The sequence below is a fragment of the Dromiciops gliroides genome, chromosome 3 (genome assembly GCF_019393635.1).
Source record: "Dromiciops gliroides isolate mDroGli1 chromosome 3, mDroGli1.pri, whole genome shotgun sequence".
NCBI lineage: Eukaryota > Metazoa > Chordata > Mammalia > Microbiotheria > Microbiotheriidae > Dromiciops > Dromiciops gliroides.
In genome coordinates this window covers 645,592,483-645,605,768 of record NC_057863.1, presented here as the reverse complement: position 1 = coordinate 645,605,768, position 13,286 = coordinate 645,592,483, and the positions used below count along the sequence as shown (strand labels likewise).

General features: G+C 51.0%; 1 protein-coding gene across 1 annotated transcript in view; it reads left to right on the top strand.

Annotated features, from left to right (window-relative positions):
- ARHGAP35 (Rho GTPase activating protein 35) overlaps positions 1-13,286 on the top strand; it is a 161,650-nt gene that overhangs the window by 139,321 nt on the left and 9,043 nt on the right. Inside the window, exons 4-5 of the mRNA XM_043996277.1 lie at positions 6,932-7,009; positions 10,640-10,771. Coding sequence (XP_043852212.1) covers positions 6,932-7,009; positions 10,640-10,771 — 210 coding nt within the window. The remainder of the gene's footprint in view (positions 1-6,931; positions 7,010-10,639; positions 10,772-13,286) is intronic.

The window sequence follows — 13,286 nt, the reverse complement described above, 5'->3', positions numbered from 1 at the left end:
GATCGGTGATGGAAAGCGGGTTCACGTGCTTCCCAGTCTGACAGCAAACATGTCTTAAGCATTGCTGTTTGCCCTGAAAGCACTGAGCAAACATCCCAAAGCACAGACCTGCCCCTGCCTTGTCTGTCTGTCTCTTGGATCAGATAGAAAATCCTCAGGTTCTTTAGACCCATCTTAATGTGGGTCTCATTGTGACCGTTGCAGCCTTCTTGTGCCTAACCTCTCTCCCCTCACTCAGTGACCCTGAGCTCTGGTCACTTCTCTCGGCTGCAGGCATTTTCTCCAGCTGCTCCTGCTGAAGTCCCATCTAAAATTCCACCTCCTACAGGAAGCCCTTCCCCATCCCTCTTACTGTGAGTGCCCTCCCTCAGAGACTACCCTCAGTCTGTCCTTCCTGCATCCTTTTTGCTCTTGGTTGGGTGCATGTCCACACCGACTCCTTCCCTTCCCCCATCAGCCTAGCATTTTTGTTCCCTAGGATTCCTAGTGGTTAGCACAGTGGCTGGCACATAAGCACACACACTGAAAATGCTTGTTGGCTTGACTAAGTGTTGGGGGATACAAGGAAAGACAAAAACACGGTGTCTTCTCTCAGAGAGCTCACATGTTAACAGGGAACAGCGTGCATGTGCCTGTCTGCCAGAGCATTACTGGAGGCTCACGTCACAGGGAGGCACCAGCCCTGGGGTGGGTGGGACAATGAACAGCCCCTTGCAGAAGGTGGGACTTAAGTCAGGAAGAAGATGCCTGCCAGGGACCAGCCCTTGAAAAGACCCCAAGTCAGGAGCTGGGGAGTCACATGGGAGGAGCAGTGAGAAGGCCTGGGGAGCAAGATGGGGAATGAAGTGTGAAAAGACTGGGAGGGAGGAGGGGCTTTGAAGGCCAAGCAAGAGGAGTGCACTGAGTAGGGGGGAGATGACATGATCAGACCTGAGCTTTAGGAAAATCATTTTTGGTGGCTGAATGGAGGGAGGACTTAAGGCTGGCTGACCCACCAGCAGCTGTTGCAGTAGTCAGGGCCTGCAGGGGAGACAAAGGGAGCCAGCTGGGGAGTCAGGAGGGATGCAAACAACAGAAGCTGACAGGGATTGGATATGTGGGGTGACCCTGAGGTGGGGAGGCTGGGGGACTGGAAGGAGGGGAGAGAAGGGGGCTGGGGGGAGCAGGTTGAGTTGGAGAGATCCGGAAGACCCTGGGTAATGTGAGACTGCAGCTCAGGAGAGAGATTTGGGGTGCGTGCGTGCACACACACAAGCTATTCATCTGCAGAGACAGCTGTTTGGCACAGTGCTAAAGCACTAGTCCTGGAGTCAGAAAGACTCGAGCTCACACCCAGCCTCCTATCCTTCTGAGCTGGTGTCCCTGGACAAGTCATTTAGCCTCTCTGGCTCAATTTCCTCCCCTCTTGGGGCAGCTAGGTGGCGCAGTGGATAGAGCACTGGCCCTGGAGTCAGGAGGACCTGAGTTCAAATCCGGCCTCAGACACTTAGCACTTACTAGCTGTGTGACCTTGGGCAAGTCACTTAACCCCCATTGCCTCAATAAAAAAACCAAAAAACAAAATTCCCTCCCCTCTAAAGTAGGGATGATAATAGCACTTATCTCACAGTCATTGTACAGACCAAATGACATAAGGTCCGTCAGGTACTTAGCACATATTAGGTGTTTTGTAAATGGGTATTCCCCCGTCCTGTCCTGTAGAGATGGTATTTGAACCCGTGGGACCTGATGAGATCATTGAGTGTAGAGAGGGAGAAGACGGGGGCACAGAATAGAGCGTGGAGGGGCACCTAGGGGGAGTCTGTGTGACCTGCAGAGGAAACACTGTCCTGAACCCCGGTGGTGTCTTCCCGCTAACCTTTGACAGAGTTGTCCAGAGTCCAAGGGAACCCCAAATAGATCTGGATGGACCTCCCACAGTTTAGTAGTGAAATCATTCATTTCCCTGAGTCTGGGATAAATTTGGGAAAGTAGTAGAGACTTCAGAGGGACCCGACTACTGACTGGATGGTTTGGTGATCTTTCCCCTCTACGAAGGTCAGATGACTAATTGCATAGCAGGACTGCTCAGACTTCCCCTGGTATCCTTTGGCTTCACTCTTGCCAGGAGTCGCTTGTGCTCCATCTCCCCAACAAGATGGCAAGACAAGTGGCTTCTTTGCTTGTGCACCCTCAGCAAGACCCAGTATGAAAGACTTTAAAGAGGAATGCTTTAAGATGACCGAATGCGTTATTCAGAAAGGATACTGATAGAGGGAAAACCTGACTTCAAGGAGCTGACATTCTGATGGGGCTAATACACATAATGAGTAGTGCCAGTAAGTCAGACAGAATGGGGATTGGAGTAACAGGCTAACCAGTCGAGATTTGCGAAGAATGTGGGAGCATTGATCTGATTACTCTTGGCAGAGCTACGGCCAGGAAGAGGACGGAGGCTCAGGGGAGTCAGTGGCCATGGTGGCCTGAAAGCAGCCACAAAATGAGATGATGGACCCAAGGCTGGGGAGCAGGGATGGCAGCATTGTAGGCTGGAGCAAAGGGACTTTGCATCCTAAAGCTTTGGGAGCAGGTGATGGGTGGAGGCAGGAAGCGACCTTGAAAAGCCAGTGCAAAGGGGCGTTTTTAGGAAGTGCATTAGTTCTTTGTTTTTTAATCTTTTCTTACTGCTATCATTTGTACATGACCTTAATTTACACAAATACATCCCTCACCCTTCCTCCATCCAGCAAGCCATCCCTAATAACGGATATTTAATTGAAAAGGAGAAAGAAAGGACAACTCTGTGTGTGTATATGAGATGTTCCACAACTATACTTAGCCATCTCTGCAACAAAGGAAGGTACAAGAAAACAGATTTTAGACTTAGATCGTCTAAGGCTGGGATCGCATTTAGCTGCCTTCTAATTGCTGAACATAAATTAAATCATGGGAATTGGTGGAATAAACAGTAAATTTGGAGTCAGAAAGCATTAGCTCCCATCTTGACTACTTGTTGGCTTTGTGAGCAGCCCTGAGCAAGCTTGAATAGAATTCTAGGTTGAGTTGGAGGGGCCAGACCTTGGACTCGCATATAAACAGGGCCACATAGGCATGTGTAAGGATCCCTGAGGGCCACACAGTGACCTTGAAGATCAGTTAGTTATCTTTGTCTCTAGAGTAACCAGGTGAATACAGTGAGTCTCGGAGAGGGGAAAGGACTTTTGCCCAGAGTCTCCTGCTGCATGAATTGCACGTCTAATGATGCCTCACTGCTTTTACTGCAGCTGCCCTCTCTGATCTAATGCCCATTAGCTGTCTCTGATACAAGGCGGCAGAGTGGAATGAATGGCTCGGCCTTCCCTAAGGCTGTCTGTGTTCCCTGGGTCATCACTTTACCTGCTCCCTCATCCTATTGCCAACTCTGTTAAACTTCACCACCTGTTTTCTTTTTAATTGACATGTAATTAGTGGTTGTAACAATAATGTGGGCCAAGCAAATGATAGCTCTCCCTAAATTATGCAACTCAGACCACCATAAATGGCAATAGGATTTCACAAAATAAACAAAAGTATAGATCACAAGGAAATACTTTGTTGCTGATTCATCAGTGCTGTAAAGTGGGCCTCAGATCCCCACGTGTTCCAGTTGAGTTTTGTTTTGTTTTTGTTTTTTGCAGGGCAATGGGGGTTAAGTGACTTGCCCAGGGTCACACAGCTAGTAAGTGTCTAGTGTCTGAGACTGGATTTGAACTCAGGTCCTCCTGAATCCAGGGCCAGTGCTTTATCCACTGCGCCACCCAGCCGCCCCCCGCCCCCAGTTGAGTTTTAATCACACAACTGGTGAGGTTGTGGCAGGACTGCACCTCAGAACTTATTGACAGTTGATTTCCAGTTTGCTCTTGGGCATAATGGGGGGGGGTGGTTTTTTGTTGTTGTTTTTTGTTTAATTGCAAAGAAACTGGATTTTCCTTCACTTGATGGCAGTGTTGTCTAAAGGTCTAGTATGATTCAGGGCAAAGGGAGTTTGGAATCAGAAACTTTGGGAAATGGTGACTAGTGTGGGAAGCAGCCTAGGCATGCCAGAGCAGATGGCATTTAGAAAAAGCATTAGGGTTTCTTAATCCTTTTCATTGTTATCACTCATCCATGATCTCAGTGTCCAAATACAGCCCAACCCCTTCCTCCGTCTATCAAGCCATCCCTTATAATAGATTTCATTGAAAAAAAGGCCATGAACAAAACTGACCACCACACCCGTTGTATGTAGTAGTAGGTGAAGTATTCCACAGCCATGCTTTAAACCTCTGCAATGAGGGAAGGAAGATGTAAGAAAGCAGAATTTTAGAGTTAGATTATCCAGTCCAAGTCTTTGATTTTATAAAAGAGGAAACTGAGACCCAGTGAATCAAGTAATGTGTCTGTGGTCGCATGGGTAGAGCTAGAACTTGAGATCAGATCTTTTGACTGAATCCTTTGGAAGCCCCAGCTCGTCCTGCCATGTCCATCCCTCGTGCCCCGAGGAGATAACCCACAGCATATCCAGTTAGAGCCACCTTTGTACTCAGGACTCCCTTTTCCAGCGCAGCCCTCCCTGGTGCCTCTACCCCAGAAGTCTCCTTTTTTACAGAGTGCTTTTCCTGCACCTCAGCTTCTTATTTATCCCTCTTTCCTCCATACATCCTCCCCTCTCCCCCTTCTCCATTAGGCCATCTCTCTGCATAACCCATTACTACCCCACAGGACCATGGACACAGTTGCTCCTTGTGTGTTTGCTAAAATTAATTGAATATGGGGTGGTTGCTCTCCATGGTGCCCATCCCACAGTTATCAATTGTGAATGTGCCCTGACTATCTTTAGTTTCTTTAATGACTTGTAGTGGCTCCATTCTTAACATCTCTATTAGTACCAGCATTCAGCATGGTAAATGCCCTGAAGTATTCCTTGTTATAGAAAATAGCTCGACAGAGGCCCACAGTGACTCTCTGTGATGCAGAGGGATTCCCATGAACCTCTAGGTTATCCCATATTGTAAACTCTGACAGGTACTACTGCTAAACCAGAACAGCTTCTCCTTTGGAGCCCAGTGATGGGTTGTGCCTGTGTTGTTGGGCACGATTGTCACCAGACTGATCCTCTTTCAACCATAACTACCTTAGAGGAACAAGATCGGGTAGAGCAAGTAGCTCATAATGAAATAAATTCAGAAAGTAGTTCAGTCGATCCACAGCAGGTTCAGTGCTCGGGCCCTGAAGCCAAGCAGAGTATCTCCAAGCTGGACGTCCAGCTGATCCGCAGCTCCATACTGGTGGTGGTCTATGTATGGCACCAGAATAGCTACCTTCAGCGATGGGGAAGTCATGAATTACAGCACCTGGCACATAGACCCAATGGCAAAGCTCTCTCATACTGATGTCTTGAGTTCCATTTTTTCTGGAGGTCCATACCTGAGGTCCTCTCTAGCTCTTTGGACTTCACTTGGGAGGCCAAAAGGAAATCATTTTAAGGGGTTTAAAGATAGAGCTCTGAACACCAAGAAGGCCAACCTGACCTGACAGGGCCCTTGGTAATCTTTTAGTTCAACCTCCTCATTTCATGGAGGAGGCAACTGAGGCCCCGCAAGGGGTAAGGGGCTTAACTGCCCTGGGTCTCTTCATTGGTAGGTATTAGCAGAGCCAGAATTCAAACCCAGGCCCATTTGTCTCCACCATCCGAGAGTTTACATTCAGGGATGGCACAGCCTGAACACAGATAAGTACATTTAAAAATATGTGATAATTGGGAAGGCATCAGAATGTCAGGGGGGCATTTCCACCTCATGGGGCCTGTGCTGCGCTTTAATGGAAGCTAGAAACCAGTTAAGCAGGGATGGGACTGAGAACCTTCTGTGGGCTGGTTGGGTCAGTGGAAAAGGAGCAAAGGAAAACCACATTCACCCTTCATCAAAGTCTCAACGTTATGTTCAGGCCATTTGTGCAGGGAGAAACTCTGGTTTTGTCTTAGAGGAGACAGGGGAGTAACACGGCCAGACCTGTACCGCTGAGATGTCTGTTCAGTTGCCCAGTGAACTACAGGATGACCCCAGGTCATGTGAGGGCTAGCTGACAGCACCCAGCATTCCTCGCTCACCCAGTGCTCGGGGTGGGGTGGAAGCTGGATCCTTTGTAAGTAAGTCTCTGGGGGCTTATGCTGTCCTCTGGGCTGGTCCATTAACCCCATTTTCTCTGGGGTGAAACCAGTCTCAGAAACTAAGCCTGTCCCATGAGCAATTAAAAGCTTTTAAGCCAAGCAATTGATGACTTCTGCTGCAGTCTACAAGTGGTCTGGGCTTGAGATCCCACCTGCCACCAGTCTGGTTGGGGGAGGGGCACCAGAGCAAGCAAGCTCACTCATCACTTTGATCTTGCCTAATGCAGGCCTTGCAGTGATTGTCTCTTGGAGACTGTAGATTGACTTGAGGGTCTAAGCCTCCCAGCAGCAGCTGAGCTTTTCTCTGGACAGTGGGAACAACACTAGATCATGGCTGCTATAGCAGCTTGAGGAAAGAAAGGAGGGTGGGAGGGAGCAGGTTCATCAGCTGGCTTACTCAGCCTCTCAGAGGACAGAGAAGGTTGATTTAGCCATTCAGGCAAGAACCACAAACCAAGACCGTCTGAATTTGAATTTCCACCTCTGGTTTTCCCTGTGACTCGAGCAGGTTGCTTTAAATCTCTGTAGTAGTTCACCTCTCCAGCTAATGCTTGAACTTCTTCTCCACAACAACTTGTGAAGCAGTGCAAGAATTAGCCCTGTTTCACAGAGGAGGGAACCAAGGCAGAAGCCCATGGTCAGAACCACCTAACAAGGGTCAGAGCAGTACACACCTGATCTACCAGCTCTTCCTACACCACTCTGTACACAAGCTATACTAGGCTGCTAGAATGCCAGAGTAATTGATTGACTTTCTCCCCTCAGGGCTGAGTACGGAAGGCATCTACAGAGTGAGCGGAAATAAGTCTGAGATGGAGAGCCTTCAGAGACAGTTTGATCAAGGTAAGTTGTATAGATTCAGAGCATGGGAAGCTAAAGAGAGCTTAGCTGGGGGCTGGAGCCGCCGACTGGCTGAAGCACAAGGGCAGGGCCTAGCCCTAGACATTTCTTGGTGGCAGGACCGGCTGTCCCCAGGCTGCAGCACCCCCCCACCCCAGACCCTCCTCCCAAGACGTGGGTGAGGGCCTCTCGGGGCAGAGTGTGCTCTAGCTCTTGAACCAAGGAGGCAACAAAGATGACGGCCGCCAGGAGGGAACTGGCGACCTAAAGGCGTGTTGTCCACTTGGGTACCTCCTCAAGGACTCTGGCTTGGGAACCACAGGCCCAGACATGCCCACTTTCACCAGGAACATCAACAGTGAGTTCTCTGTGTGAACCTTGGAAATCTCTAGTGGTTGGACTGAAAGCCAAAGAGGGGCCTGGGTCTCCTCCAGTCTGGGGCCTCCACGGTGGCCCAGCCCATGTCAGACAAACATGACCAAGACAATCAGAAGCACTGAGTACATCCTGGCTATCTTGCCGGGGGAAGCTCCTTCCAAGACAAGAGAAAAGGCAAGCCAGGGAGTGCCTGCTCCCGACTAGAGACATCCGTCCTGTGGCCCTCACATGCCTGCAGGGGGCCCACCCCCATCTCCGATATTTCTCATCATCCTCTTCTCCTGCAGAGAGAGTCTCATCTTTCCAGGTTTTATGACACTGCTCTCAACCGATTTTCTTCCTGCCTGTCCTTTAGGCTCTTTGGCTGGATACCCACTAACTGTAGGCATCCCCAAAGTTCCCCCTCTGTGCTGTCTCACTGGGCGATTCCATCAGCTTGTGTGTGCTCAGCTGTCATTTCTGTGTAGGTGATTCTCAGATCTAAACATCTACCCCAGTCTCTCCGCTGAGCCACAGTCACACATTACCCAGGGTATTCTGGGTCTCTCCCCCCAGCCCCCCAGCCTCCCCACCTCTCAGGGTCACCCCACATATCCAATCCCTGTCAGCTTCTGTTGTTTGCATCCCTCCTGACTCCCCAGCTGGCCCCCTTTGCCCCCCCTGCAGGCCCTGACTACTGCAACAGCTGCTGGTGGGTCAGCCAGCCTTAAGTCCTCCCTCCATTCAGCCACCAAAGTGATTTTCAGGGTCTGATCATGTCTGTCTGTCTCTCCTTCTCTCTCTCTTTTTCTCTCTCAGTGCACTCCTCTTGTTTGGCCTTCAAAGCCCCTCCTCCCTCCCAGTCTTTTCACACTTCATTCCCCATCTTGCTCCCCTGGCCTTCTCACTGCTCCTCCCACGTGACTCCCCAGCTCCTGACTTGGGGTCTTTTCAAGGGCTGGTCCCTGGCAGGCATCTTCTTCCTGGCTTCCTTCAAGACTTAAGTCCCACCTTCTGCAAAGGGCTGTTCATTGTCTCCCCCTCCCTCTGTGCTGGTGCCTCCCTCCAACATAATGTTCTCTGACTGGCAGACACAGGCTGTACTCACTGTTTCTCCATTAGAGAGAGAGCCCCTTGAGGGTGGAAACTGGTTTTTGGTGTTTGTCATTATCATTTCTTTGTTTCCCTTTGTTTGCATCCCCAGTGTTTGGTCCAGAGTCTGGCCCGTAGTGACTAATAGATGTTTGTTGTTGGCTGCCTGGCCACGTGCCAGCATGGTGCCAGGCTCTGAGGGGGCAAGTACAGACAATGCCTACTTGTGAAGAGCTCTCAAGGGGATGGGGGTGAAGACACCCCAACATGAGGAGAAAGGATATACAAAGATGCATGGTTGCTGGGGAAGGGCCACTAACAGTTGAGGAAGGCCAGGAAGGTGAGGCAAGAATGCCCGGGCAGCCTGTTGGCACCCAGAGCCTTCCTTCACAGACAGGCTGCACGTTGCCCCCCTCTGCATTCTAGCCCACGTGGTCCATCCTCCACAGGCTCTTTTCCTTTGCTGGGCTGTCCCTCTGTCCTTTCTGAGATGCAGGTTCTCTTCATGGTTTGGCACATGTATCATTTCCTGGTGTTGTGAATGTCCTCTTTCTCCTCCTGCCCAAATTATCCTGTGTGTACTTAGCTGTCTTCCTGCCTCGTTGCAGCTCTTGGAGGCCAGGGCAACACCTTGTACTTAATAACTACTGGAGAGCTCGTCCTGCCCTGGGCAGTGAAGCGGCTCTTCCCAGGCCCAGCACACCTTGCCATGTTCCAAACGCACTCCTCATTCTCCCCTCCCCTCGCCCCATTGGCTCACGATTCAAGTACCTTCCTTTGCTGGGCCTGAAACCAGCTGCAAGGCCCCCTCTTTCCTGCCTTTGTGGGACACCGTATGGTCCAAAGGTGCCGACAGGCCAGTTGGGATCCTTATTAACTAGGTGGGAAAAGCTGGGGTCTAAATAGCTGCTGGGGAGGACAAGTCACACTGTTGTTTGTCCCCTCCAACTCCCCTCCAAAAAAAGCCTGCAAGGAGAACTTGTCACAAAAGTGGGATCCTTTGTGACCTGTGTGTAAGAAGTGTCTGTGAGCCTCGCTTTTTGAACACCAGTTACTGACCATCTTCCCCTGAAGTCACTGACACAAGTGAAAGTGGAAGGTGCTCATCCGCAGTGACCTTGGGGTGAGCAGGGGCCCAGGGGTGAGGGGAAGAGCCCTTGGAAGACCTGGGCTTCTGCACAATTCACAGATCTGTCATCCAGAAAACGGGCCCTTCCTTCACCTCCTGTACACTCTCTCTCTCCCATCTCTGCCTTGGCTCTGAGCAGTCTCTTCCTCTAACACTCCACTTAGGCACCACCTTCCACCCAAAGCCTTTGCTGAGCCTCCCTCCCAGACTACCTCAGATTGAATGAGCAAGCTCCGTGCCAAGTGCTGGGCCAAAGGACCTGTCCTCAGGGAGCTTGGAGTCTGAGGCACGGTGGCAGGCATCTTCTCTCATGTCATTGCCTCTGAGCACATGCTGCATTCCCCATGTTGGGCCACCGGGTGATGCCAAGGACTTTGGTGCCCAAAACTTTCCTTGCTGGGTCTTGCACAAAGTAGAGGTTGGTGCAGGAGCAGAAGCACTGGCCAGGTCACATCGGGGCATCTGGGCTGGAAGCCGGACAGGGGATGCCACCCCGGGCCTTGGGCTGGTGGAGCTGAGGAAAGCAGGCCTCTTCTCCCTCCATGCCGGCGGCAGGGGCAGGGTTGTGGGCGGGCACTCTGCCAAAGTCTTGGGCTTAAGATCCTGGGATGCCTCACTAAGGGTCCAGGGTAGGTGGCACTCATCTAACCTGCCTGGCACCTGCCGCTTCCTCTCCTTCCTTTGCCTAGATGGCATTTGTCCTCTGGTTTATACTTGGATGTAGCCTTGTTTTCACCTCTTTGGATGTAAACTCATCCTTGCCCTTGTTTCCTGGCACCCTGCCCCACGTCTGACACAGAGTAGGCTTTTGTTGGCACTTGTCTGTTGATTGGTGTGCTTCGTCAGCTGTTAGCACGCCGCCCTGGGCCCTTCCTGGGGGCGGTCAGACTCTGTGTCCTCACGTTCCAGAGTCTGATGCAGGAGGACACTTGGCTCGGTGGTCACTGAATCTGACTCCTTCCTCTCGAGTGCTGTCCTTTCTCGCTTGTTCCAACAGCGTGGTGCAGGGTGGTTGTTTGCACATCTCTTGAGTTGATCCTGCTGTTTCTTTACAGACCACAACCTAGACCTGGCTGAAAAGGACTTCACTGTGAACACTGTGGCAGGTGCCATGAAGAGCTTCTTTTCAGAGCTGCCGGACCCGCTGGTGCCCTACAGCATGCAAAACGACCTGGTGGAGGCCCACAGTGAGTGCAGAGGGGGCTGCAGGGGCCCTGGCGGCCACAGGCGAGGGCTCTTTGGCCCCGGCTCTGTGCAGTGTGCATCTTGTCACTTAGGAGTTCTCTCACCTGAAAAGGGAGGGGATAATGAGAAGGGCTTTGCAGTTCCTCTTCCCCTTGTGTCTCTCATTTCCCAGCATGCTCAGCATGCTTCCCTAAGCCTGGCGGAGAGTCAGTCCTCCATGGCATGGCCTCCCAGGGGGAAATGACGCCCCTCCATGGGGTCCTGAAGATGCCCTTCACAGAAGGACTAGGATGTGCCAGAGAGGGTGATGTTTCCCAGAAGTCTCAGCTCCCAGTATCACCCACTTGACTAGTACTGTGTGGTGTGCGCTGTCAGGTGTTTCTTACGCTCATGGACTCAGAACCAGCCTCACTGTCCCCAGACAGTGAGCACGTTGAACTGAAAGACCTTTAAGGTTCCTTCCATCTCTGACATTCTCTGGTTTGTGGTGGATTCTGTAACATATCTGAGGATGGCCAGATGAGGCAATAGAAAGGACCCCCTGCTTGGGACCAGGATCCCTAAGCTGGGGTCCACTGTAAACCTGGCCACCTCCCATATAGTCACAATCCTGTGGTTGGATGACCCCACAGTGCCCTCTAGCTGTAAATTCATCATCTCTGAGCCCACTTGGAGTCAGAAGGCTTCGCCTAGACTCCTAGATCAGATGCCAGTGGGATCAGGAGTGGGGCAGCTCCACACTTTGACTTTCATGGCCCTCCTCAGACCAGGGGCCTGTGCCCTAGGGCTGGTGTCTCATGTCCAAGCTGTCAGAACAGCACCAAGGAGGCCAGAACAGGGACCATCGCCCAGCATTCTCTTTGGGATGAATGTTAGGTTTAGCGAACCCTTGGTGGATCCTCATGGTCTCTGGCCTCATACATGTAGAAGTTTCTGCCACTGGGGTTGTTAACAAGCCATGCACACCTGCCCATCCTGGGAAATTCTTAGCCATGACCCCCATCAGTTTGTCAGAAGACCAAGAAAAATACTTGTATTAAACCAACATTAACCCAGCCTTCCAAGCCTGCTCCTCTCCTCCTCTGTTTTCATAACTCCCCACGGTAGCCGTGCATTCGCTTTTTTTTTTTTTATTTTGTTAAATATTTCCTGATTACATTTTATTTTAATATTAATTTTTTTAAAGTAAGTTCCAAATTCTCTTTCCCTCTTGCCCTTCCCCCATGCACTGAAACTAGCCCATTTTATTTTGGGTTTTGGTTTTTTTTTTTTTTTTTGTGAGGCAATTGGGGTTAAGTGACTTGCCCAGGGTCACACAGCTAGCAAGTGTTAAGTGTCTGAGGCCGGATTTGAACTCAGGTACTCCTGAATCCAGGGCCGGTGCTTTATCCACTGTGCCATCTAGCTGCCCGTGCATTCGCTTTTAAACCCTGAGACAACTTGGGTCATCAGAAGGTGGGCTCCATGCACAGACTGTCGGGCCCCACTCCCTCACTTTGCAGGCTGTGGCAGCGGACGTGGCATGGCCAAAACTCAGACCTGACTCCTCAGACCTGGAAAGGGCATTGGAGTTGTGGCAGGGTGGTTCCCAGGGCAGGATTTTCCTGGTGCTCTGTACTCCCCAACATCATTCCCTGAATGAATGATGAAACCAGCAAGGCCACGCTCGCTGTGACCTTGGGGAGAATCTCCGACCCAGAGGAGACTGAGGCTGTGTGAGCTTGGGTGACTTGAGCTAGGCCTCCAGCTGCTATCTTAAGACTCGGGTCTTCCTGACTCCCCAGTCCAAGTCTCTGCCCACCACAACACCATGCTCCCACCCCAAGTCCCTTCCCACTCTGGTGGCCTCTGCTGGGCTGCAGTACTGGGAGGGGCCTGCCTGGGGCAGGATTCTCATCATTTTGTCCCCTTCCCGGCTCCTTGAATGTTCAGCCATTACACCCATGGATCTCTGCCTGGGGCGGTTCAGAAAAGAGCTTCTCTTCTAGCCCAACCCGTGTTTGCAGATAAGGAAACTGAGGGGTGTGAGCAGCTTGGCCTCTGGGTGTAAAGAATTAATTGTTATTTGAGGTTTTTATGACCCCATCTTTTGGCTAGAATTTTTTAAAAACCTCGCCTGGGGCTCCACAAACAGCAGAGTGTTCCACCCACTGGTTGTAGCGTTGCCATGGCACTGGAGCCTGGCAAAATTATAATGATTGGAAGCCCAGTGAGGGCAGTCCCAAAAGATGCCCTCATTTCGATTTCTTAAGCAAAGCTTGTGCCACTTGCCTGAGAAACCAGGACCAGGACCCTTCTTCGGCTTAGGGCTAGACCCCGAATACAGGAGGAGACAGACTCACATTCATTAAAAACAATTAAATGGGGGCAGCTAGGTGGTGCAGTGGATAAAGCACCTGCCCTGGATTCAGGAGGACCTGAGTTCAAATGTGACTTCAGACACTTGACACTAGCTGTGTGACTGTAGGCAAGTCACTTAACCCTCATTGCCTTGCAAAACAAAAAAAAACCAAGCTA